This window comes from Annulohypoxylon truncatum, assembly GCF_022578515.1.
Source record: "Annulohypoxylon truncatum strain CBS 140777 unplaced genomic scaffold F4807scaffold_12, whole genome shotgun sequence".
In the NCBI taxonomy this organism is placed as follows: domain Eukaryota; kingdom Fungi; phylum Ascomycota; class Sordariomycetes; order Xylariales; family Hypoxylaceae; genus Annulohypoxylon; species Annulohypoxylon truncatum.
Genome location: NW_025953798.1, coordinates 552,954 through 574,587, shown reverse-complemented (window position 1 = coordinate 574,587; position 21,634 = coordinate 552,954). Strand labels below are relative to the sequence as shown.

The 21,634-nt window shown below is 49.2% G+C and overlaps 11 protein-coding genes across 11 annotated transcripts; 6 read left to right on the top strand and 5 right to left on the bottom strand.

Moving 5' to 3' along the window:
* Positions 1-738: 738 nt before the first annotated feature.
* On the bottom strand, positions 739-1,806 carry F4807DRAFT_459525 (WLM-domain-containing protein; the record flags this gene model as incomplete). Its single annotated transcript, XM_048001381.1, has 1 exon — positions 739-1,806. One exon carries the CDS (start codon positions 1,804-1,806, stop codon positions 739-741), a length of 1,068 nt encoding a protein of 355 aa, XP_047855204.1.
* Positions 1,807-2,657: 851 nt separating this feature from the next.
* F4807DRAFT_459524 (ER lumen protein retaining receptor) lies at positions 2,658-3,485 on the top strand (the record flags this gene model as incomplete). Its single annotated transcript, XM_048001380.1, has 4 exons — positions 2,658-2,685; positions 2,742-2,800; positions 2,859-2,925; positions 2,992-3,485. 4 exons carry the CDS (start codon positions 2,658-2,660, stop codon positions 3,483-3,485), a joined length of 648 nt encoding a protein of 215 aa, XP_047855203.1.
* A 601-nt stretch (positions 3,486-4,086) lies between these two features.
* On the bottom strand, positions 4,087-5,795 carry F4807DRAFT_459523 (uncharacterized protein; the record flags this gene model as incomplete). Its single annotated transcript, XM_048001379.1, has 2 exons — positions 4,087-5,037; positions 5,109-5,795. The coding sequence occupies 2 exons, from the start codon at positions 5,793-5,795 to the stop codon at positions 4,087-4,089; spliced, it is 1,638 nt and encodes a 545-aa protein (XP_047855202.1).
* A 1,210-nt stretch (positions 5,796-7,005) lies between these two features.
* F4807DRAFT_422264 (uncharacterized protein) lies at positions 7,006-8,127 on the top strand. Its single transcript, XM_047997658.1, has 2 exons — positions 7,006-7,422; positions 7,496-8,127. Exons 1-2 carry the CDS (start codon positions 7,156-7,158, stop codon positions 8,030-8,032), a joined length of 804 nt encoding a protein of 267 aa, XP_047855201.1. The 5' UTR covers positions 7,006-7,155; the 3' UTR covers positions 8,033-8,127.
* A 1,834-nt stretch (positions 8,128-9,961) lies between these two features.
* Positions 9,962-11,599, bottom strand: F4807DRAFT_422263 (uncharacterized protein). Its single transcript, XM_047997657.1, has 4 exons — positions 10,933-11,599; positions 10,701-10,875; positions 10,514-10,634; positions 9,962-10,460 (listed from the first exon to the last, which is right to left on the bottom strand). The coding sequence occupies exons 1-4, from the start codon at positions 11,187-11,189 to the stop codon at positions 10,021-10,023; spliced, it is 993 nt and encodes a 330-aa protein (XP_047855200.1). The 5' UTR covers positions 11,190-11,599; the 3' UTR covers positions 9,962-10,020.
* Positions 11,600-12,088: 489 nt separating this feature from the next.
* On the top strand, positions 12,089-12,640 carry F4807DRAFT_459520 (Ribonuclease/ribotoxin; the record flags this gene model as incomplete). The annotated part of the gene is made up of 1 exon (XM_048001378.1): positions 12,089-12,640. The coding sequence occupies one exon, from the start codon at positions 12,089-12,091 to the stop codon at positions 12,638-12,640; it is 552 nt and encodes a 183-aa protein (XP_047855199.1).
* A 1,601-nt stretch (positions 12,641-14,241) lies between these two features.
* F4807DRAFT_55715 (ribose-phosphate pyrophosphokinase 3) lies at positions 14,242-15,957 on the top strand. Its single transcript, XM_048003202.1, has 6 exons — positions 14,242-14,548; positions 14,749-14,840; positions 14,920-15,292; positions 15,359-15,517; positions 15,580-15,819; positions 15,892-15,957. Exons 1-6 carry the CDS (start codon positions 14,472-14,474, stop codon positions 15,917-15,919), a joined length of 969 nt encoding a protein of 322 aa, XP_047855198.1. The 5' UTR covers positions 14,242-14,471; the 3' UTR covers positions 15,920-15,957.
* A 380-nt stretch (positions 15,958-16,337) lies between these two features.
* On the bottom strand, positions 16,338-17,735 carry F4807DRAFT_422254 (ribosomal protein S6e). The gene is made up of 4 exons (XM_047997656.1): positions 17,498-17,735; positions 16,978-17,340; positions 16,651-16,818; positions 16,338-16,591 (listed from the first exon to the last, which is right to left on the bottom strand). The coding sequence occupies exons 1-4, from the start codon at positions 17,588-17,590 to the stop codon at positions 16,496-16,498; spliced, it is 720 nt and encodes a 239-aa protein (XP_047855197.1). The 5' UTR covers positions 17,591-17,735; the 3' UTR covers positions 16,338-16,495.
* Positions 17,736-17,866: 131 nt separating this feature from the next.
* On the top strand, positions 17,867-18,955 carry F4807DRAFT_422249 (uncharacterized protein). Its single transcript, XM_047997655.1, has one exon. The coding sequence runs from the start codon at positions 17,950-17,952 to the stop codon at positions 18,409-18,411; it is 462 nt and encodes a 153-aa protein (XP_047855196.1). The 5' UTR covers positions 17,867-17,949; the 3' UTR covers positions 18,412-18,955.
* A 152-nt stretch (positions 18,956-19,107) lies between these two features.
* Positions 19,108-20,540, top strand: F4807DRAFT_422248 (transcription initiation factor IID, TAF10 subunit). Its single transcript, XM_047997654.1, has 3 exons — positions 19,108-19,709; positions 19,764-20,173; positions 20,240-20,540. Exons 1-2 carry the CDS (start codon positions 19,551-19,553, stop codon positions 20,163-20,165), a joined length of 561 nt encoding a protein of 186 aa, XP_047855195.1. The 5' UTR covers positions 19,108-19,550; the 3' UTR covers positions 20,166-20,173; positions 20,240-20,540.
* F4807DRAFT_466991 (uncharacterized protein) lies at positions 20,312-21,163 on the bottom strand (the record flags this gene model as incomplete). Its single annotated transcript, XM_048002438.1, has 2 exons — positions 20,312-21,048; positions 21,081-21,163. The coding sequence occupies 2 exons, from the start codon at positions 21,161-21,163 to the stop codon at positions 20,601-20,603; spliced, it is 531 nt and encodes a 176-aa protein (XP_047855194.1). The 3' UTR covers positions 20,312-20,600.
* Positions 21,164-21,634: the final 471 nt, after the last annotated feature.

Below are 21,634 nucleotides of genomic sequence, written 5' to 3'. Positions count from 1 at the left end.
CTCTCGCAGAACTGTGACGAAGATGTTACTGACGCTGTTCCATAGGCACCATTGGGTACCCGAACTCAAGGAGTGGGTGAAGAACCCCGACCCGCCACCTCAGGAAAAGGGGCAAGCGACGCTCAACAAGCCGAAGCCGAATAACAACGCCGTTGTGGTGGTCGTTGAGAAGACGGTTGTGAAGGGGGCTTCGTAGAATACTGGTCTTGGAGAGAATCGCATCTTATGAATTTGATATATGGTAGAAAAGATCAGATCGGATTTTACAAAATCCTAAAAGTAATCAAGTCATGTATCTGCATACGTGTAAGCTGAAGCTCTAGTTGGAATAAGTGGTATATGAGTATATGTACTTACCTAGATAAATAACGTCTACACTTGAGAATGAGTTGATATGCTGGTGGGCGAATTGAGGATAAATGAATTACACACCCTTTGAGAGATCTCGGTAATATTGTCGAAATAGATCATAACACTTGTAAGGTAGACACTTAGAAAATTTCAATTAGAGGCTCGCCCTGTTGAGTCCATCATTTCTAAAACGCCATCGCCATGCTATTTATTAGTGAACCCTATGAACTCCATGCCACCTAGTTCAGCAAATCTCAAGGGGATATCGCCATAGACTGTGTTCGCAGTGTTCCGAGGTAGCCTGAATCCTTAGACCTGCATATCGGGAGCCCGCGGAGCACTCGTCGTAACTAACGAGTATCGAAATTCGACTCGATTTCCAACGGCCTACTGCTCGCCCTTCGTTTCCTCATCGGCTTGCCTCTGTTTCTTAATACGTTCTTCCGCCGCTTTTGCCATAGCCTCCCGTCGACTCAGCGCGCTCTGATCCGCGATAGGTGCTGCCCCTCCCCTACCACCCCCGTTCCCACTCCCAAGCACGAATTCGCCTCCAGTCCACCCGCCGTGATCATACGCAATCTCCTCTTCCCGTTCTCTCGGCTCCGCATACTCCGCACCTCCCACGCTCCTCCCACCGCTCATATAATCCGCCTTCTCGACCTCCCGTTCAATCTGATGACACAAGTCCCAAAACTGGCGATCGTGATCGCCGTGCACGTTGTGCGTGAGCTCATGGCACAGCGTCCGGCGGATGGTCTTGTAGTCGCGGTACCCATCATACGCATCGGTGCGCAAGCGCAACTCAATAACCTGCCCCTTATTCCGATTCAAACCCAGAATGCGCGTCGTGCCCTCGTGGCTCGACTCCGTGTACGAGAGCGGGTCCATCTCCGTCAAGACGCCGACCTTGAACTTGTGCCGCACCATGGTGGCCCGGATGCCCGGGTCTCGCGCGAGCCGCTCGAGGAACTGCTGCGAGCGCTGCGGGTTCGGCAGGTTCGGCAGCGGGCGGATCGTGCCGAAGGTGTACTCGCTCTCGTCGCGCGCGCGCTGCGAGGTCGGCCGCGTCGACGAGTAGGCGCGGGGCAGACTGCGACGAGCCTGGGCTAGGTGCGCTTCTCGGCGCGCCGCTTGCTGGCCTGCCGAGGCGAGGGACGCGAGCTCGGCGCTCGATGTGCCGAGGAGGGTTATCTTCTTGTCGCGCAGCTCGGAGACGGGACGGTCGACGGAGAAAGGGGGTTTGAGAAGCCCGAGCTTGGAGACCATGAGTTTTTGGTTGGCGACGGGGATGAAGAGCGTGGATTCGATCGAGGATGCGAGGTCGGAGATGCTGGCGTCCGGGGAGATGGCGAGGGAGTGCGATGTGCCGTGGTGCGTGAAGGTTATGGTGATCTCTTCGGATTCGGGTGGCATCTCGGCTTGCTCTGCCATGTCATGTTCCGCGTGCTCTGCCATTTTGTTGTGCGACGTTGCGCTTGAAGGTTGGACGACGATAAGTTGTTTGATATCTCGAGTCCGTACTACGGCGTAGTACTACTACTGGAGTGTTGATGTGGAAAGGTGTCGGTACCAAACGATGTTGCTTTGATAAAAAAAGAAAAAAAAACGCCGAAAAGAAAAAGAGTTAGTCCTACCTAGCGACTCACTGGAATTTTACGTCCTTTCCTTAAAGTGTTCTTGTCGAAGATTCTACAAGATGTTACCTGCCTTCGCAAAGATAGCTTTGTAATCCAGTGGTTACTAAAGTGCTAGGTACGTCAGAAGGCCGGATGCCTCATGTGCCAAGAGATCCGTTTTCCACTGTACAAGGTAGTTATGTACCTGTAACTGCCCGTACCACCCTGGCAAGGCAGGTACTAATGCCGACCGGCCGAGTTCCTTGTTAATGCCAGCCAATAGGATAGACTTATAGACGTGACATCATCACCAAATGTGTAGGTGTGGCTGGAGAAGTAATTTTGATAATTTTGGATATTTCCGTATTGTATCAGCCACATGTTAAAGGAGCCAGGAAGCCGCCATTAGCCAGGGATCCAATCATACGTCAATCGCGTCCCAGGTGTAATTGTGTCCTTTCAAACATTCTTCAGTCCACGTAAATGTGTAAATGTTCGACCATTACCGGTCAATATTCTCCTCAGTACCTACTCCTCCTTTTCGCAGATATTACTGCGAACCCTCTGGTCAATCCGTAGAATAACGGGCAATTCCTTACCCCTTTTTGGAACTACCGCCCAACGCGATCGAACCCGTAAACCGTCGCTAGTAAAGCTTCTTGGAGCTCGGCTCCCCTCAAACCCTCCACCATGCCTTTAAACGTCTTCCGAATCTTGGGTAAGCGCCAATACGATGGGACGTTTCTAGTATATCATACTGACAGTCATATTCAGGAGACTTCTCCCATTTAGCCTCCATCTTGATCCTCCTGCACAAGATGACAGAGCTCAATGTTAGTAGTGTCGCGATTTCAAGGGCTCCGAATACTATCTAACAACTAGCTGTTTTAGGGCGCCTCAGGAATATCTTTCAAGTCCCAAGCTCTTTATTTAGTCGTCTATATTACTCGTTATTTAGGTACGTCGTTATATACCAGTTCTATTTATAGATAGCGGGCAATTCGTACTTACGAGAAGTCAACAGATCTCTTCAATACGACCAGCATCTACAACATTGTCTTCAAGATCCTCTTCATCGGCAGCCAGAGTTACGTTATCTACTTGATGACGACCAAGTATAAGCCGACGGTCGACCCCAATCTCGATACCTTTCGTGTACGATACCTTCTAGGCGGTGCTGCGGTTCTTGCTATCCTCATGCCGTACGAGTACACCTTCTCCGAGATCCTATGGGCATTCTCAATCTGGCTGGAGTCCGTTGCTATTCTTCCTCAGCTGTTCATGCTGCAGAGGACTGGCGAGGCCGAGGTCATTACGACTCACTACCTTTTCGCGCTGGGCATCTATCGAACTCTCTACATCCCCAACTGGATTTACCGGTACATTACCGAGCCCAAGCACAAGGTCGATTGGATTGCTATCGTCGCCGGCCTCATCCAGACTGTACTATACAGCGACTTCTTCTGGATTTACTACAACAAGGTGCTCAAGGGCAAGAAGTTCAAGCTGCCCGTGTAAGCGCTCCTCACATATTTTACTTCCCGGCATTGGCTGTGGAGGAGAAGAGGTGCCTCTCATGTCTCATGGTGAGATCCAAATACCTACGGTCTACTAGGTATTTGCGAAATTCTCGCTTATAGGCGACCTGTGGGCTCACGGGGATGTCCGCTCATGTATAATGAGCGCGGTGAGGCCCGCTGGTGTTTCGAACATGTCTTAAATAGAACGTGTCTTCACGGCGTGTCGGTTGTGCATGGCTGGCGTTAGGTTAGGCAGAGGCTGAAGGTTCCTCAGCCTGAAATGCTTGACTGTAGGAAGGTTGGCTCCGGGATCGATGTAACTGTACATAAAAAGTGCGATTTTAAGGTAATGAAAAATGATTGAGCTGGAGGATCCCAGTCTCGTTTTTTGTTTCTCCGTGAAGTATATTCATTATGGAATTTGGGAGATGGAGTTATGAATGTTTCACTGAATCAGAAGGCAATGCGGTCAGATAATGTCATCGCAATTATGTACTCGTATTCGCGTTGTAACTCTATAATACTGACACTATTTACAGGATATCGGGCATCAGATCTTGGATATTCGCACTAACTCTCAATAAACGACCTTTTTAATTTCAATATGCATGCGGCAGATAATTCGGGCCTCGCTCAAGGGAAATAGGATCGACAAGTCGCCTCGGGATCGGTGCTTGGACGTGAAACGAAGACGCAGTACTCAGCTCCGTCCCGACACTAGCCCTCCATCCCGCGTGCTCGTCGCCGTCCGCCGGAGAACGTATGGGGAGCACTATATGGCACTGCCCCGTCGCGGACACGGGCGCGGCGTCGTATCCCTCGTCTCCGCACACGGGGTGCATGGACAGCGGATGGCCTCCGGCGCCGCTGCGCTCGCGCCCGCTGCCCACGCGCACGAGGTGCGGTCGCTGGCCGCCGCTTATGCTCTGCTCGCGCGCTAGCGACACCCGCGCGGACGGCGCGGACGGCCCCGCGCTCGTGCTCGTGTCCGTCACCGTTACGGGTGACGGCGGGGCCTCGACGACGACGGGCATCGGCGGCGAGGGCTGTAGTCGCGCTTCCGGCTCGTTGCCCTGCAGGATCAGGGACTGGTCGCCGACGGAGGAGACGGGCGAGACGGGGAAGGCCGGGTCGCTGAGCGGTCGCGCATTCTGAGATATCGCGGGGTGCTCGGCCGTCGGCGGACGCCGCTTTATGTCCGCGGCGAAGGCGTCGCTGCTGCTGTTGAGGTTGCTGGGGGACTGGCTCCGCCGGTAGGGCGGTATTATGGGCCCGCTTAGCATGGCGTGGAAGGAGGAGAGCCGGTTCCGGATGGATTGGGAGAGGGAGTGCGGACGCGGTTCTGGGACTGGGGGCAGGACCGGTTCCTGGGTTCGCGGGATGTAGGGTGATTCGGGTTCGTATTTGCTTGGGGCGTCTTGTTGGCGCGCCTTGCGCCGCATGAGGAGGAAGGTGGCGAGGGCGGAGAGGAGCGAGGATATGAAGGCGATGGATATGACGATGCCTCCGATTTGGCCTGGGGTCAGGCTTGAGCCCTGGGATTGGGGGGTCTGGATTTGTTGTTAGCTACTATTCATTCATGATATATCGATTCTTGTGTCCTAAGGAGTAGGATACATACCGTGACAGCGCTCGCACTAGCTTGCGCCGCTGCTACGGCGCTCTGCGCACTGCTACTAGCACTGGCCTGCGCCTCCTCCACGGCCTTGCTGGCGCTCGTCTGGATATTTGCGATAGCGCTGGCCGCATCCGTACCAGTCGCCGACGTCGCGGAAGTGCTGCTAGTGATGCCGGTTGTTGTTGAAGCGCTCATGCCGGCTATAGCTGACGACATTCCTTCGGCGATTCCGGCGATTCGTGCAGATGCGACTGCGCTGGTTGACGCTGCTGACATTGCCTGAAGCGAGGAAGAGTAAACGCCCGTTACGCTGGCTGCTACGCTGCTCGACACGGAGGCTGAGACGCTGTTCGATATGCTATTTGATTGGGCCGGGTTGAGGGGAGGCGGGGGAGGCGGTGGTGGTCCATCATCGATGTCGCCGTCGGTATCTGTAGCAGCCTGGCGAATTTGAAGAGGAGTGCCAGCCGAAGAAGCCACTGTCGGGAGAGCTGGTGCCGCCGTGATCGAAGGAAGTCGAGCTTCATCATTCCTCCCTGCCACGACCCATCTCACCGCCACCGGGTTATTTTCTCCATCACTTTTCTCCCTACTTTCCAGAGTATCTCCATTGGACGCGAAATTACCGAGTCCTAAGCTTGTCGTTGACCAGAGCGACCATAGCAATAGGAGCGACAGCCCAGGTTCCATCATCATCATTCGTCGTTATAAATCCAATGCCATTCCTAGAAAGCGTCCCGACAGACCGGCCGTGGGAAAACGAAAGATGCGCAAAAAAATGATTTACTCAACGTTCCCGCGCGATAGATCAGTAGACGAATAGAAGAATAGGATTAGAAGTTAATAAGTAAGTTGGTTATTCCATGCACCTCGCCACAAGAATATACTGAACCAGAATTCCGACCTCATCGTCTGTGTGTAAAGTTTCTCCTTCTACGACGCGCCAAGGGCCAATAATTGTCCTAACGGTAGAGGCCACATTAAAAAGTCCTTCGCGTCTTGGCTTAGGAACGAGGTTCCGTGATAGACGCTATTTCGGAAGCAGCCGATCTTCCCAATTCGTTAGGACCCCGGCATTCAAACTCACTAGAAACGTGGACGCGAGTCTGTTTCGCAAAGAATGTCCTAGTGGATGTAGTATTGAATAATGTTCTTTTTGTCCGCCTGCCCCTGTATGTCTTAGCTATGATAACCCATAGCTCACCAATTGGGAGAACCAGCCAGGCCGGTGGGCTCATGAACCCCTGGTTGAATACAACCTTGTCAGGTAGATGAAACGCTTGGTGTAGCAGCTTATTGAGCCTTACCAAAGCCTCTCTGTTTCGATCTCCTGTTCATCCCCAGATGATCTACAACAGGATCCGCAGGTACGTACTTCCACAATAACCAAAAAGAGCCAATGAAGCTTTGACATAAGATATGAAAGATGTTACACATTTTCTCCGATCAGTCCGATTAAACCCACTATTTCGGGCCCGTAACCCGATCTATATTTAACAGCCCATGCGCTCCGATGGACCCACTTACACGGCCTGTGCGCCGGTTCTACCGTGCCGAATAATCCTGAATCTCGTCATCGCACCAGAATAAAAATGAAGTCAAAAAAAAGACGACAAATGTGACTCATCCAACTTGACAATTTTTACCCCGCCGTTCATATCAGTGAAAATGTTAATCTACAATGTTTATTCTAAGCCAACCCCTCCATTCTCTAAGTGCCACGTCCTTATACCGTTCACCTTCCTTAATTGCATGCTCGCCAACATTGCCGTCGCCAACTTGACAAAAACAAACCTTATCTTCTTTCCACTCTTTTGATTTTCGTATTGACATTTACACTCACCACTTCCTAAAAAATAATTATCACCGTCAAATTACTTGTCACTGATTTCAGAAATCGACCTCGCTATCCTTTTGATTCGCGTATCGATCTCTGCATGTAAGGACGGCTGGAAAATGCACAATTTCTTTCATTCCATTATTTAATTCATTCATTTATTTTTTTCCACCGCCATTTTCGTCAACTACAGCCAACGGCCACGGCTACGATATGACTAGCTCCATGACCAAGAGATTGGCCCGTTTGAATATGGTCCTTGCAAACACCACCGCTACCGACTCGGCTGGGGATCAGGTACCTTTTGCTGAATCACGAATGCAGTTTCCAGAATTCCAAGGAAACATGGAACACCACAAGCTGTTGCGTAAATGCGAAGGATGCAAGAACACATTTCCTGCCTTCGAGATACCTGTCATCAGTGTCGGCGACATTTCTCTACCTCACTACATCTGTCACAGCTGCAGCCTCCTGACTCCGGTAAGTAAAATCTCATCAACTTATACCACCCAATTCAGCTCAACCCTCGGTACTAAACGTGTTGACCATCTAGGCTCAACGAACCCACGAGAAAGCGCCGTACTGGAGCGCCATCCTCAAGTACTGGCGACCGGAGGTCGACCCTCGCGCGCCCGCCTTCGCGGTGCTGGAGCAGAACTCCATCTCGCTGCTCTGCTGCCTGCACGAGCTCGCCAAGTACTACACGTGGAACGATGTGACGATCATGGTCAACAGCGTGGTGATGGAGCGCCTGCGCCACGGCCCCAAGAAGTTCCGCCGCTACGCCGTCGAGTCCGACTTCTTCGACGTCTACGCGGCCTGCAAGAACATGCAGTTCTACAATACCATTCCCGAGGAGCTGCAGGCGAGCGAGCTGAAGCGCACGAAGCTGATCCTGTGCCCCTTCGGCCTCGTCATTCCTGAGCCCGGAACCGAGGACGACGAGGGCGCTTCAAGCGCTTGTGCTCAGGGCTGGATGTGCCCGAACATTCTCCCGCCGAGAGACCGTATTATCTTCACTTATGCTTATCGCAACCGCCATGGCTGCGAGATCCGAACTGCTAAGGTTGATGGTTTGAACAAGATTTAGGGGAAAGAAGGGGGGTCTGATTAGGGCTGCTCATAGGGATTAGGGGAGGGTGTTATGAAGCTACTGTTTCCTAATTGTGGTGGTCTAGATACCCCTATAAAATGATGAATATGTGTTCCGAAAAATGAAAGTAATACCCTGCATTAATTCCCAGAATGATCCGTACAATCAGTTTCCTTGTTGCCGTATCGCCCGTTTAGTTGGGAGGCATTTCTAAAATTTAATGACATGTAGGTCTATGACCCATTCTATTCCACAGCGATATGATTTAACAATAGAGATAAGTAAGGTGTGAGAAGGGAAAACTAATAAAAATAAAAATAAAGGAAAGGGAGGAGGAAAAAAAAACGCCAAAAACAAGTCTCCAAGAACCCGTTTCGAACCATCGTAGATCAGTCTGATGGTTGGACAGCGGCATTACACTCGCGGTTTACCCATTGCTCGGTGACTGAGCTAAATGATTCGTTCCAAACAAGTACTTGGAGAATTGTTGGAAAGAGTCACCATTGTTTTGATATATAACCTTACTGTGTGCCCTCATACATTCTGATGGGTCCACTTTTATCCCTTCCCCTATTCTGTCGTCGCCTACCAAGCTATTGGCCTCAGTTTCGCATTATTTTCCTGGCCCCGAAAAGGCCTAACGGTTTCGTTTAACTATCCTCCACTTTGGAATTACATCATATCGAGAATTGCTCAATTTCCAGCCAAATGAATCTTCTACAGACCACACTTCTAAAATTTAGAATACCTCTTTTGTACATATACCTCCCCCCAACTCCTCCAGTTGAAACAAGTATCTTAGTCGATATTATACCTCCAAAACAGAGAATCCTTAGACAGGCGTAATAGAAATTCAACGGGACATTAGGTAATGCTTATCAAAAAATGATGAACCCTTGTATATTAAATGAGACTAGTGCAATACATGATGAATTAGTAAGTATATCAGGTCTTCCCCGCGAGGCACAGAATTAAACAGGGAAGCAAAATTAATTTAATTTAATAAATTGAATAGTATAAGCAATGGAAAAAAATGAGGTACATAGGTTAAACGAAAAATAAACAGATGAAAAGATACAAAAAAATATATTTAACTCATCTGGCCCATGGTGGGACTCGAACTTACCGGTACCATGTTCGCGCTAGTAGGCGTTTGGGGTTAACAACTATCCAGAATTTGGCCCTTTGAGCCTTGGAACGAGGGGGTATGATCGTGTTACCCTATGCGTTAGCATGCCCAGTGAGTGTTGAGGGGACTGGGAATACCTTCGGAGTGACCTGCGAAGTGCCTACCCGAGCAGGGGGCGGTTTGTCGACATGGACTGCGAATTCGTTAGCTGACAGGTTTATAAGAACAGGACTTTACCATTAGACCAGATGAGTTGTTGATGGCCTGGCTGAAATTAGGGACTATATGCTTGACTGCCATGGAGTAGTTGACGATATTTGTATACGGGACCGTGGAAGATATTGGGGTTGAACGGGAGTAAAGACGAAGTTCTCATGTAGCAAGACATTTTCGTCCGAGTCAACAGTGGGGAGACCGATGTAGGCGGCGAGAGTTCTTGGTGAGGAAGTATCTCTGTCACTAAGAGACACCAGGGGCTCTTTCTGTTAATTGATGTCTTTCTCAGACGCTATAAAGGTATGCTTCAAATAAAATTACTACAGAGGTTTACTGGAAATATGGATAATGTCTTTATTTAGTCTTTGGGTTGTATGTAATGGTATGCCATATAAAAAGGGGCTGCTTAAATTGAGCCCCCTGAGCATATGGAAAAGGGGTTATAATTGGTTTTAAGATCAGTGATAATGGACTACCAGAATTATCTTCGAACATGTTTATTAGCGTGACTTTATATGAGAAGATATGAATAGGTATTTTCGTTTCAGAACATCTTCAATTTTAATGAAAGTCTATTGGAGTAAGGATGGAACCATTGTATTAAAGTAAGTTAGTAGGTATTTCCTACCTTGGAGATTCTCTATACATCATTGCTCTCGATTTCACTCATCTTCTCCACCATCTTTCTAGCTACATCTATTGTCTCTCGCCTAACCGCTCCGTTCAGGCCAGACACCCATTCCGCCCTTTCTTTCCACAGCTTCCATCTGCCATAGCTAAATCCTGGTTGGCCAGTCCATAAGCCATCTCTGGCCTCAAGACTGAAAGTCCCCTCACAGTTATAGATTGCCTCTCCGGCATGCAAAATCCATTGTGCCGCGATGGGTACATTGATGTTTAGCCTCTGGATGTCGTCTGCCTTGAGGGCAGAACCTGCAGCAGGGGTCTTCTCAAAAGCCGTGTAGAAGTCTAACTCTGCTGCCGACAGGAAGTCATTGGCATCGACAATTTGTCGGGCGCAAAGTTGGGCTGTGAAGGCAACTATTGAGATAACCTCCTCCGAATAGGCTGATTCGTCCCCTGTCATAGCGTCAGTTCCCTGTAGATAGAAGAGTGCGAAGGTAGTTACTTACGGTCAAACACGTTCTCTCCCCATAACTCTGCAAGATTCGGCAGCTCTGACCATTTGACAGCTAATTCTCCTCTGATGACGAGATCTGGGAGTTGTCGGATGGCATCTACCAGTTTGACCAGCTTCGAAAAGTTAGATAAATAGCAAATAAAAGCACTATTAGCCTAGCATCTCGAAAGAAGATTTACCTTGGTATGATGTTCGGGAAATTTTCTTGCTGTATCCTCGAGCAGCTTCCATGGGCCCCATAGAGCTCCCTTGGCCGTCTCGGCAGAGCGAGATGCATTGATATCGCTTGTAAGTCTTACAGCTGCATCCTCAGGGTTGATGTTTCCATGGAGAAGATCACGGATAGCATTTGCCCTATCGAATATTGATTAGTTTTAAGTTATCTGGTGTAAGGGATGGATGAGAACTCACTCATTCCGCGTGGGGCCCCACCGGTCCGCAAGTTGTTTGTCAATGAACGAATCAATGGATGGTGCCATTTTACGAGAAGCGCTTAGTAGATGGTGAATATTAAATGAAAGATGGGAATGATTGAATATGAAAATTAGAGGAGCAGTCAGCTGTGATATTTTAATAAGAGAGACATCCACTCCAAGGCTGTGCCCTTTCTGCAATCGGACGATCACGTGTTTGTTTGCCATACGCATAATACGTGCGCTGCAATACATCAGATCGTAAGTCGTGTATTTCCGGAAGAGGAAACACTGTAAGATTCATATCAGGGGGAAAAGGAGATGTGAATGCGGGATGAGGTCAGCTGAGTGTGGCGGTTTGGGGTTAGGCAGCCGGTTGCACGGCATAGCAACGGAAAGCGGTCGGGCTCTAAGAATGCTTAACCCGCAACGGCCTGGAATGCCGGTTATTGGAAGCATCCGAGACGATCGGAATCCAAAGCCGCTTACGTGCAGGGAGAGTGAAGTTTACGATACATTGAACAGCTCGAGTTAAATCTATTTAAAGAGTCTCACAGCCTTCCTAGCACTTAGAGAAGCTATGATTTTCTCTGCAAAACCTGAGCCTATCGCAAGATGTTGCACAGATAATCAAGATGATCGGCAGGCTTAGTATCTTTAGCAAACAGCTAATTTTGTTTTATTGACTATTGACGCCATCACCTGATCTTTGGATTTTTGTAAACGAATAGAATTGTTATTCTCGTAATTGGTTCCTGGTATAGGCTTGAAGGAATTAAGGCACGGTAAGGCATTCTGCAACTTGTTGGTGACATGTAGGATGTTATCCCCGTTAGTATGGCGGCGTTGTCTATTGGCTATGATGTACGAAGTTTACTAGCCTCGACAGCAGATTGTTCCGTAATAGGTAATGCTTCTTGCTGTAACCCTGCCGAAGATTGAAGGGACTTCATTGTCTCTGAGTATACCGTACACTGCGATGGTGAACAATATCAATAGATACCAGAAGATATTGTTACGTCTGCGATGTATAAAAGGCCATCACTTACCAGCTTCGTAGTTCCCGTCATTACCTCCAACAGCAACAACCTCAATCATTCACTGTCCAGTTTTTTCATATACACAATCTTTTAGGAGTTTCAACAGCATTCAAAATGAAGTCCATCAGCGCCCTCCTTACCGCCGCCCTTCTCCTCTCTGTGGGAAACGGCCTAGCCGTCCCCTCAGAGGTCCCAGCCGAAGCCCGTGGCCTTGAGGAGGCCATCGACATCCGCGACATCGAGGCCATCCTCGGCGAGCGGGATATCAACCCCAAGTACACGTACGCCAACTTCCCGTCGAGCGCGACCTGCGCGAAGCAGACGTACAACGCTGGCGACGTGAAGGACGCCGGTGACGCCGGTGGCCGCCTCGAGTCGCGCGGCAAGTCCATCGGCAAGAACAAGTACCCGCACCAGTACTTCAACCGCGGCAACGAGATCAAGAACTTCGACTCCAAGTGCAAGGGCCCGCTCTACGAGTTCCCCATCCTGCAGAACAAGAAGGTCTACGTCGGCAACCCTGACGACCCAGGCGCCGACCGTGTTGTCATCAACGTCTCGGCTAAGGACAAGAAGACTGGCAACGTCGTTATCACCTTCTGTGGCTTGATGACCCACACTGGTGCCAGGAACAGGAGCGCCTTTACTCAGTGCAGCTGGAAATAAGGAGCTGTTACCTAGTTTCGAGGGATTAGTGTTCGAGAACGTATAGATATTTTGCCTCCATTGGCAAGGGGACGAAGATTGGTTGGGATTGTATTATTCAAGTCGCTCGTTAAGTTGCTTTGGCTTCCACCTGTATATAGTTAGACAGAATTGAGGTTGTTACATAAGTCTCCAAGATTTTTCATCAAATTAATGAGTAGTAATGTGAGTTAGCACGAAGTACGCATTCCCCGTGATGTATCAGCCCTGGCGAGGTTCTTAACTCTCTTTAGATCATGGACATTAATATTGTGGTGCTGCCATGCTTCACGTAAAGGTGTTTTGTTGAAGTAATGATCCTATAAAATCGTGAAATTAATATTAATCCTAGACATAAAATATTTAGAAGTTTTCTGGTCCTGCAATACTCAGTACGTTATAAACGTTACGAGGCTTGGCTTCGAAGGCGGAGGTTTGGTATTGCGTAAGGAAGGAAAGAAAGAAAGCTATTGTGAATTGAAGAATATGAATAGGGGGTTGAAAAGGGGCTCAAGCCGAGGTCTAGTTGTGAGTTGTCAGCGATCGGGCGCCTCTACCAGTGCCACAGTAGGAGACAGTAGTAGGGGGCTCGCTGTGGACTTGCTATTAAGAACATGTAGCTGTGTAAGTGTATGGTGCTTAATGCCTGAATCCTTCCAGAGTGTTGGGAGGCTGAGGATCGTTTTATATGCAATTAGCGGCTCTCCGGTGGGGATATGTAGGCGACCGCCGTCCGAGCTCCTCAGCCACCTCCACTTATATCCCCATCATGGGTGAACATCGATACGACGACCTGTTCTAATTAACAGTAAGTCTAAACTTCTCCGGAATGAAATGGTTCTGAATAAAATCTAGTTTGCTGGATATTCGCTCGGAAGGGTGGTGAACTGCTTATTATTGGATAGGTTACGGTCATACGTGAGCTCGTGTATCACCGGAAAGACAAAGGATTTTGTAGGGTTGTGGCGAGTGTGCTGGAAGCTTATTCCAATCTGCTTCTGAAGTTGTTCTTGAACAAATAGGTAGTAACTTCCATCTCATGGATACCACATGTAGCTCGGCATTGCGTGGACATGCCTAGCAGCTTCCTCTCCCAAGGTTGTCTAGTTGTGAGACTTGGAAGTTTTAAGCTTATTCAATGAGCAAGGTTTGATAAGAGTGGGTAAGGTATAACCCTATCCTATGAAAGTTAGCTTGCGGTCTAGAGTTAAGGTAGGAACCATCGAATTAGCGTCAATTCGAAAGACAAACTTTTCCCTTGTCTTGGTATTTCTGCGTGATCTCAATGGCCCAAAACAGGTCTTCAAAATTATGACGAATAACGAATAGCGAATAACTGTTGACCTTGACATCTAGCTTTAAACCTTTGGGACCTTTCCTTTCCTCTTTTCTTCTACATATAGTTATCCTACATAGGTATTCAACGGAAATAGGATTCCGATTTCTTGAGCATCCTATTTCTGCTCAATCTTCTCAAAAACTCTCTTCCTCCTCGTGCTACAAAGCTTTTACGAGCTCTCGACTGGCCACGTGCTCAAGGTCTCTTTGCCAAAGTCAGACAGAAGTAGACAGAAATAGCTTGCGAGACCCCTCCGTCTAACCATAGCACGATTGGGGAAAGTTCGAACGCAACCCCGCGATTCTTCCCGATTGGACTGTGGCTCGGCCTTGGTCGGTGGCACTGCATCAAGCGCGCGATTGTCTAAGAGTTTTTTTTTTCTTTTTTTTTCCCTTGTGACGCTGCAGGATCGAAAATTTTAAGTAACCCAGAGGAAACCCAGCACCGTCTGGTTTCTCTTTTCCTCTAGTCACTATGGGCGACATGGCGAACGAGATCAAATTGCTCTCGGGCAACAGCCACCCGAGCCTGGCTAAAGCCGTGGCCGATCGGTATGTGTTCCTGATTTTCCCTGGTTTAATTCCTCCCAAGCTTTGGACGAACACAGAAAATAAGCAAATGATGACGTTCTTCGGCTATCTATGGCTTTTCTCCCCAGACGCTCGGACGACGGAATTGGAGAGGATCGGTATCCTACAGGAAGCAATTCAATATGGACATTAGCTAATAATGAGCGATCGACGACCTATAGGCTCGGCATTGAGATCGCAAAGACTATGAGTCTGAATTATTCAAACCAAGAAACCAGCGTTACGGTCGGCGAATCTGTTAGAGATGAGGATGGTACGGCTTTACCTTCACCTCACGTTATCATTGTTCCATCCGCGCGATTAATTTCGATCACGAACTAATGGCCTCTCAGTCTTCATCCTGCAATCCACTGCCCCGGGCGATATTAACGATGGTTTAATGGAGCTCCTAATTATGATCCATGCCTGCCGCACGGCGTCTGCGCGGCGCATCACCGCCGTGATTCCCAACTTCCCGTACGCGCGCCAGGACAAGAAGGACAAGAGTCGAGCGCCTATCTCCGCCAAGCTGATCGCAAACATGCTGCAGACCGCCGGCTGCAACCACGTCATCACCATGGATCTCCATGCCTCACAGATTCAAGGTTTCTTCAACGTCCCCGTCGACAACCTGTACGCTGAGCCGAGCGTCCTGCGCTGGATCCGCGAAAACCTCGCTGGTCAGGAGACCGTCATCGTGAGCCCGGATGCTGGTGGTGCGAAGAGGTAGGTCGACTGCGATGCGCGCCATAGGGAAATTTAGGAACAAGAGAAGCTGACATGGTGCGACAGGGCTACATCCATCGCGGATCGTCTCGACCGTGGTTTTGCGCTCATCCACAAGGAACGCCCCCGACCTAATGTCGTAGGCAGGATGGTTCTGGTCGGTGACGTGGTAGACAAGGTCGCAATTCTGGTCGACGACATGGCGGATACCTGCGGTACCTTAGCGTAAGCACCCGCTCCGTCCCTACAATATAAACAGCGATGATACTAACTTATCCCATGTATAGTAAAGCAGCAGCCACGGTCAAAGACCACGGCGCACGCGAGGTCATCGCCGTCGTCACCCACGGCATCTTGAGCGGAGACGCCATCACCACCCTGAACAACAGCTGCCTGAGCCAGATCGTCGTCACCAACACTGTGCCCCTGGGAGATAAGGTCCAGCGGTGCAAGAAGCTAAGAGTGATCGACGTGAGCCCTACGATAGCCGAAGCTATCCGACGGACTCACAATGGCGAGAGCGTTAGGTATGTATCCCAGTCACATTGTTTTTTTCCATCCCCAGTCCATGATGTTCCTGTCCACTAACATATCCCTAGCTTCCTGTTCACCCACGCTCCGGTCTGATATGTTATATATACGCATACTAGGGGAGGAGTTAAATATCGATGCGAAACTGAAACTGAAGATTGCTACGTTTCATTAGAGGTGGCTCCTTCGCTTTTTTCCTTTTGGGGGGAGTTTTAGAGAATTTGCATTTGGGAAATCATTGGACGCGGATAGCCATGGCGGACGAGACGGGAACGCCGTAGAGCATAAATCAAGGTCATATACGTACGGGAGTTTTTTATTATGCGACATAGTTACAACTGCATCTGCCTATGGATATACACACATGTCAATACTGCATAGCATCAATTACAGCATGGGTTATGGCGAAATGGAACGAGCATGTCGGTTTTAAGGGAGCATTATGTCATATAGCATCACATCGCGTAGGTATCCATACGGAACTACGAATATAAACAGCATTAAATATAAAGAAGCACGGTTTGGGAATCTCGATTTCATTTTTTGGGTTCCGGGAATACACTCATGATACTGGCTGTCTTATAACCAGCAACCTATCATCCCGCAAGCCATTGCCATGATTTATGCCCTAATGCAAGAACCAGAAGACACCGACCAAACGCCTGTAGGGATTTACTTGCGCATCGAGCTTGCTCGTCGCTTGCGAGCGTCGGCCTTGTGAGCGCGGACTTCGGCAACACGCTTGGCCAAAACCTGGGCGTACTCGTTCTGCAGTAAAACGTTAGTATACAGACGAATGTGTGAGATTGTGGTAGGGTTAAACGTACTGCCTCGTCCTTAACCTTCTCGGACTGTCGTCGCTTGAGCGCGATGCGGTGGCGCTTGTGCTGGAGGCGCTGGGGAGTGACCAGTCTCTGGATCTTGGGGGCCTTGGTGTAAGGCTTCTTGCCCTCCTTCTTGGGCTGGACCTCTCGTCGAATGACGTACTTGCGGACCTATATAGCAGAAAAAACACCCAGTATTAGTCGTCTGTTTCCATATTGAAGATTTTTCCTCTCAGACTCTACTCGGTGGTATTCATTGCAAGGGATTCTTCTCTCTCATCCCGCAGAAGCAACGACCGAGTAGGTGATGACGAGTGAAGGTTTACTTACGTCGTCATCCTTGCTGAGACCGAAGAAGCGGCGGATCTTGGTGGCACGCTTGGGACCGAGGCGCTTGGGGTGGACGACGTCGGTCAAACCGGGGATATCGTTATCTCCCTGCTTGACAATGGAGAGGGCGAGGACAGAAAGGTCCATGCCGACGATGCAACCGCGGACGGACTTTCGCTTGCGCTCACCGGAGCGACGGGGGCGGTAGCAGGAGTGGCCGTCGGAGAGGAGGAGTCGGACACGGGTAGGGTGCATAACACCCTGCTTCATGGGGAAACCTTGCTTGTCGTTGCCGCCGGTAATGCGGAAGATGTAGCCCTTGAACTCATCGCCAAGGTTGTCACCAGGAACCTCAGCGCCCATCTAGAAAAGCCTGTGTTAGCAATCGAATGATCTATATTGTAGCGACTAGACCATAGTCGGAAGATATGATGAAGCGCGAAGGTATAGATAGGTATTGGAGTAGAAGATGTTGCATTTCGAAATTTCGCGACGATGGCGACGAATTGGTTAGACGTACTCGCTTCTCCATGAAGTCTCGGACCTTTCGCTCATCTTCAATCTCGATCAGCTTTTGGCTGCCATTGGCAGGGTAAGAGATGTTCAACTTCATCTCGGCGGTGGTTGTCGCGGTCGACTGTTGTGTTTTGTTGGATGAAGTCGAATCGTGAAAAGCACACCGGAAAAAATTAAAGGAATTGAAAGGTTGAAAGTTGATTGTGTGGATTTACTTCGCCTAATCCAAAATTTCCTGCGTGGGAAAGAAAGATGGGTCAACGCTAGGGCTACGGCGCTGCACGGGCCACTTTAAATCCCAAGCTAGGTATTTATCCGAAGAAAATCCATTAACGCGTACCGTCGCGGGTTAATTGAGAAGTACTGCGGACCCACTTATTTTATTTCCATACTTCCAGATGTCGGCCATCACCAGCAACATTATCTACAGCTAAGGAGGTCACTGGTCCCTTGAAAATGGCCTCTTCTGTTCGATTACACCCAAGGAAACACAGAAATGAGGCTTCTAGCCCGAATCCCCTTCCAGAACTCATACAAACACCGTCCGGCTTAGCAATCTTAGAGCTTCAAGGGACCATCAACCTCCCCGAGAATCATGGAACCGGTGAGGACAATTCTCAAGAAATAGCTGTTGGACGTATTGTATTCCCAGATTACCATCCAGAAACCCAAGACCCTTCTAGCACTTCCTGGATGAAAAGAGTCCACCTATACGTGGGCGAGCACCAGAGACTCACTGGAGAAGTCAAGAAACTTCCAAAAGCTATAGCTATCATTAAGAAGCGAGCCAACTCCGGGGAAGATGTGAACATGAACGACGGAAATTCGGAATCTGCGGCGGAGGACCTCGAGGTGGTTGAGATCGTCAAATACAAACTTGTGTTTTCTCAACGCCCAGAGCCTGTAGGGACAGGATGAATCCCCGCCAGCGGATATGGACCAAATAAAATCCAGCGGCAATTTCGATATAAAAGTATCACTGGGCCTACCTGCTACGCCTTACTCGGGTGCACCGCTTGAGGTTAAAGCTAGAAGTATTCCGAACATACTTCTCCGTTTCTACGCTCTTGACTTTAAGAGAAACTCGGGGAACTATGTAGTCGTCATATGGGGCTCGATGTAACATCAGCGATGGCGCTGGGGAGGCATTGAATCTTTCGGTCTAATGAGTTAGATCGTACGGGGTTGATATTGCGAATTCCTAGGAGGATGGCTCGTCGAGTCGTCGCAGTCCTCAATGTCTATTCATGGAGAGACTATTCAAACACAGTGAAAAGGGGTAGGACAGTACAGTGAAGATGTACCCACTTACGGTACAAATGGCTAGACATGATACCAATTATATTCTTGTATGAGACATCTTCACTTATCTCATTAATCTGATTGTATTCATTTCATATGAGCATCTTTGTCAATAACGAATAGACCTAATCCCCTACTAGGAATATATAATTCACACGAGGCTAAGAACGTTCTTGTGACGTATCTAGGTTAAATTCTATAGTTTCCAGGTGATGGCTCTAGGATAAGCCGATAAGATAAGCATTATCAACAGGGCCCACTTAACTTTGACTTACCCTCGCAAGCCGACCGCGACTTCATTCCACTTCATAATCTCATCCTACCATCTAAATATTTCAAGATTCCATCAGCCGACAACTTTTCAAGTCCTTCCTTATTGAACACCGTGCGCGACACCGATACACATTTTGCGATAGGAGTTTTGGGACTGTGTTTTTTGTTGGGCCGAGGCGGACCTTTGTGTCTCCGACGTCATTCTCAGCCCCTCGAGTCGTGCATTGACTGCAATCGCGTCGAGCTTCAACTCTACACTGTCGAATCCTTCAATTCCAACAACCGATTAAATAGAACTGTGCTCTACAACTCATATAAACTCCTATATTTCCAACACACACTTCAATACCCCGGATATTTCAACATTCGCTAGCACCAATTGATCTACAAACGTCCTCTTTGAACGTATCGAATCTGCGACGATTTGCCTGCTTCGAACCATCAATCAATCAAATATCCAATTCTCATCGAAACCGGTCGAAATGGCAGCTCCTCAACCCACAGAGAATGAGCAGGTTCTTCCTACCGCCTCTCAGCAGAATGAAGAGGACGTCCCCACGGCCTCCGAGCCCAAGATCCCTCCTCGCAAGGATATTTCTCTGAAAGAGTTCTTGACCAAGATGGATGACTACGCACCCATCGTAAGCGATCCGCAGCTGATGTTAGCCGCGCCGCGCATGCTAACCACCTAGCAGATCCCCGACGCAGTCACCAACTTCTACATGGCCAAAGCCGGTCTGCCCCCTCCGCCGACCACCGATCCTCGCCTCGCTCGATTGATCGCCCTCGCGGTTCAGAAGTTCGTCGCAGATGTCGCGGCGGACGCCTACCAGTACAGCCGCATCAGAGCATCAAACACCAGCGCCAACAACCCGATGGGCAACCTCGGAGCCGCCGCCGGGTTACAAGTTCCCGGCCAGGCGCAGGCCAACGCCAAAGATCAGGGACGCGGTGGACTATTGGGTATTCAGCGAGCCGGCTACGGTGGAGGTGGGCAAGGCGGTAGCCAGAACCGAACCGTCCTTACCATGGAAGACCTAGGCATGGCTGTCGGTGAATACGGCGTCAACGTGAAGCGCAGTGAATTCTATCGATGAGCGTCCAGGTATGTTACAAAGCACCTCATTAGACAACCAATTCGAGACCCTAATGCTGACATTATTACGTTTAGCTCTTCGAAGAAAGCCCCCAAATAACTACCACCCGCTCTGTTGCGGAATGGGAGGCTGTATTATTACAATGACTAGCATCCTTTATGATCAGGGCTAGGGTATCAGGCATTGGCGTTCAGGATCGGCTTTTGTGTTCGCTTTTCACATAGGACTAGGCTAGGCTTTGTTTTGCTGTGCGCTTCATCAGCTGCAATGCGGCAGTGAAAGACCAGCTCTCGATTGTACAAGGCGCCGGCAGTCGTACAGACTGTCGGAATAAATTGCATACGAACAAACAGGTGTCACGAATTGGCGCATGATCTGTCTGCCTCCGTTGAGAATGTTTTACATTTGCATTGTGCGTGATATACAGGCAGAGCATTAGCTCGTAAATGCCCCTCCAATCGCCTCGAACGCCGGGGTATGTCCACCTCTCAACCTCATCGTTCCCACTCTACTTCGCTCTCGACCAGATGAAGGGCTTTCTCGTCCTAGGTAAACAGCAACATTAGTGACTTCGCTTGCGTATGAACAGAATACGGAGGGCTGAGGGGGAGACGAGACGTACGGGGCGAACTCGCCGAGCTTGTGGCCGACCATCTCTTCGGTGATGGCGACGTCGTAGTACTCCTTGCCGTTGTACACCTGGAACTTGAGGCCCACGAAGCTGGGCAGGATGGTGGCGGCGCGGGCCTGCGTCATAATCGGCTTGGGGTCCTGGCCGGGGACTACGCGGACGATGGGAAGCCTATATGGGGGGTTCGCGTCTTGCGTTAGTCCCTTGCTTATGTTCGGTATCTCTGAAGTTCTTACGGTACGATGTGAGGCCCTAGAGAGGAATTAGTGGTTAGTTCGAGTTACCATGTGTTGGAGGTTAGAGGTTCGGAAGGGAGCTTGCCTTTCCACACTGATCGGCCTTTCAGTAGCCACCTTGTCGGCTGCATTTTGTCTGGATTTGGGCAACTGATGTTGATGGAGTGGCTCGTCGCATTAAATTCCGTGGATGTATGTACTGGGTATTTCGATGCACGGTGCTTATCGATAGCGGAGTTTGGAGCTTGATGGATGGGTTAATGATTTTCCGACCTTTTGGATTTCGCCTTAAATATTCTGTACCACCTCAGTACATAGATGGAAGGTGCTACTCGCACGGGGATACTATAAAAGGTACACTACAACATTTCTCGGCCTATTTGAATTCTATAGATATAAACTTAGACCAATACAACATCTTCGCGGCGATATTGAGGCATTCGGCCTTTGATAGTATCAATTCATTCTTCTCCTCATTAGTATCATACATAATAAAAATTCGAAGGCTTATTTAGCTCCTTTAATGGCACTTGAACCAAATCCACTACTCAAACCACAGACCGAATTCAAGGGACTATACACTTAGGATTCATTCGTTCGCT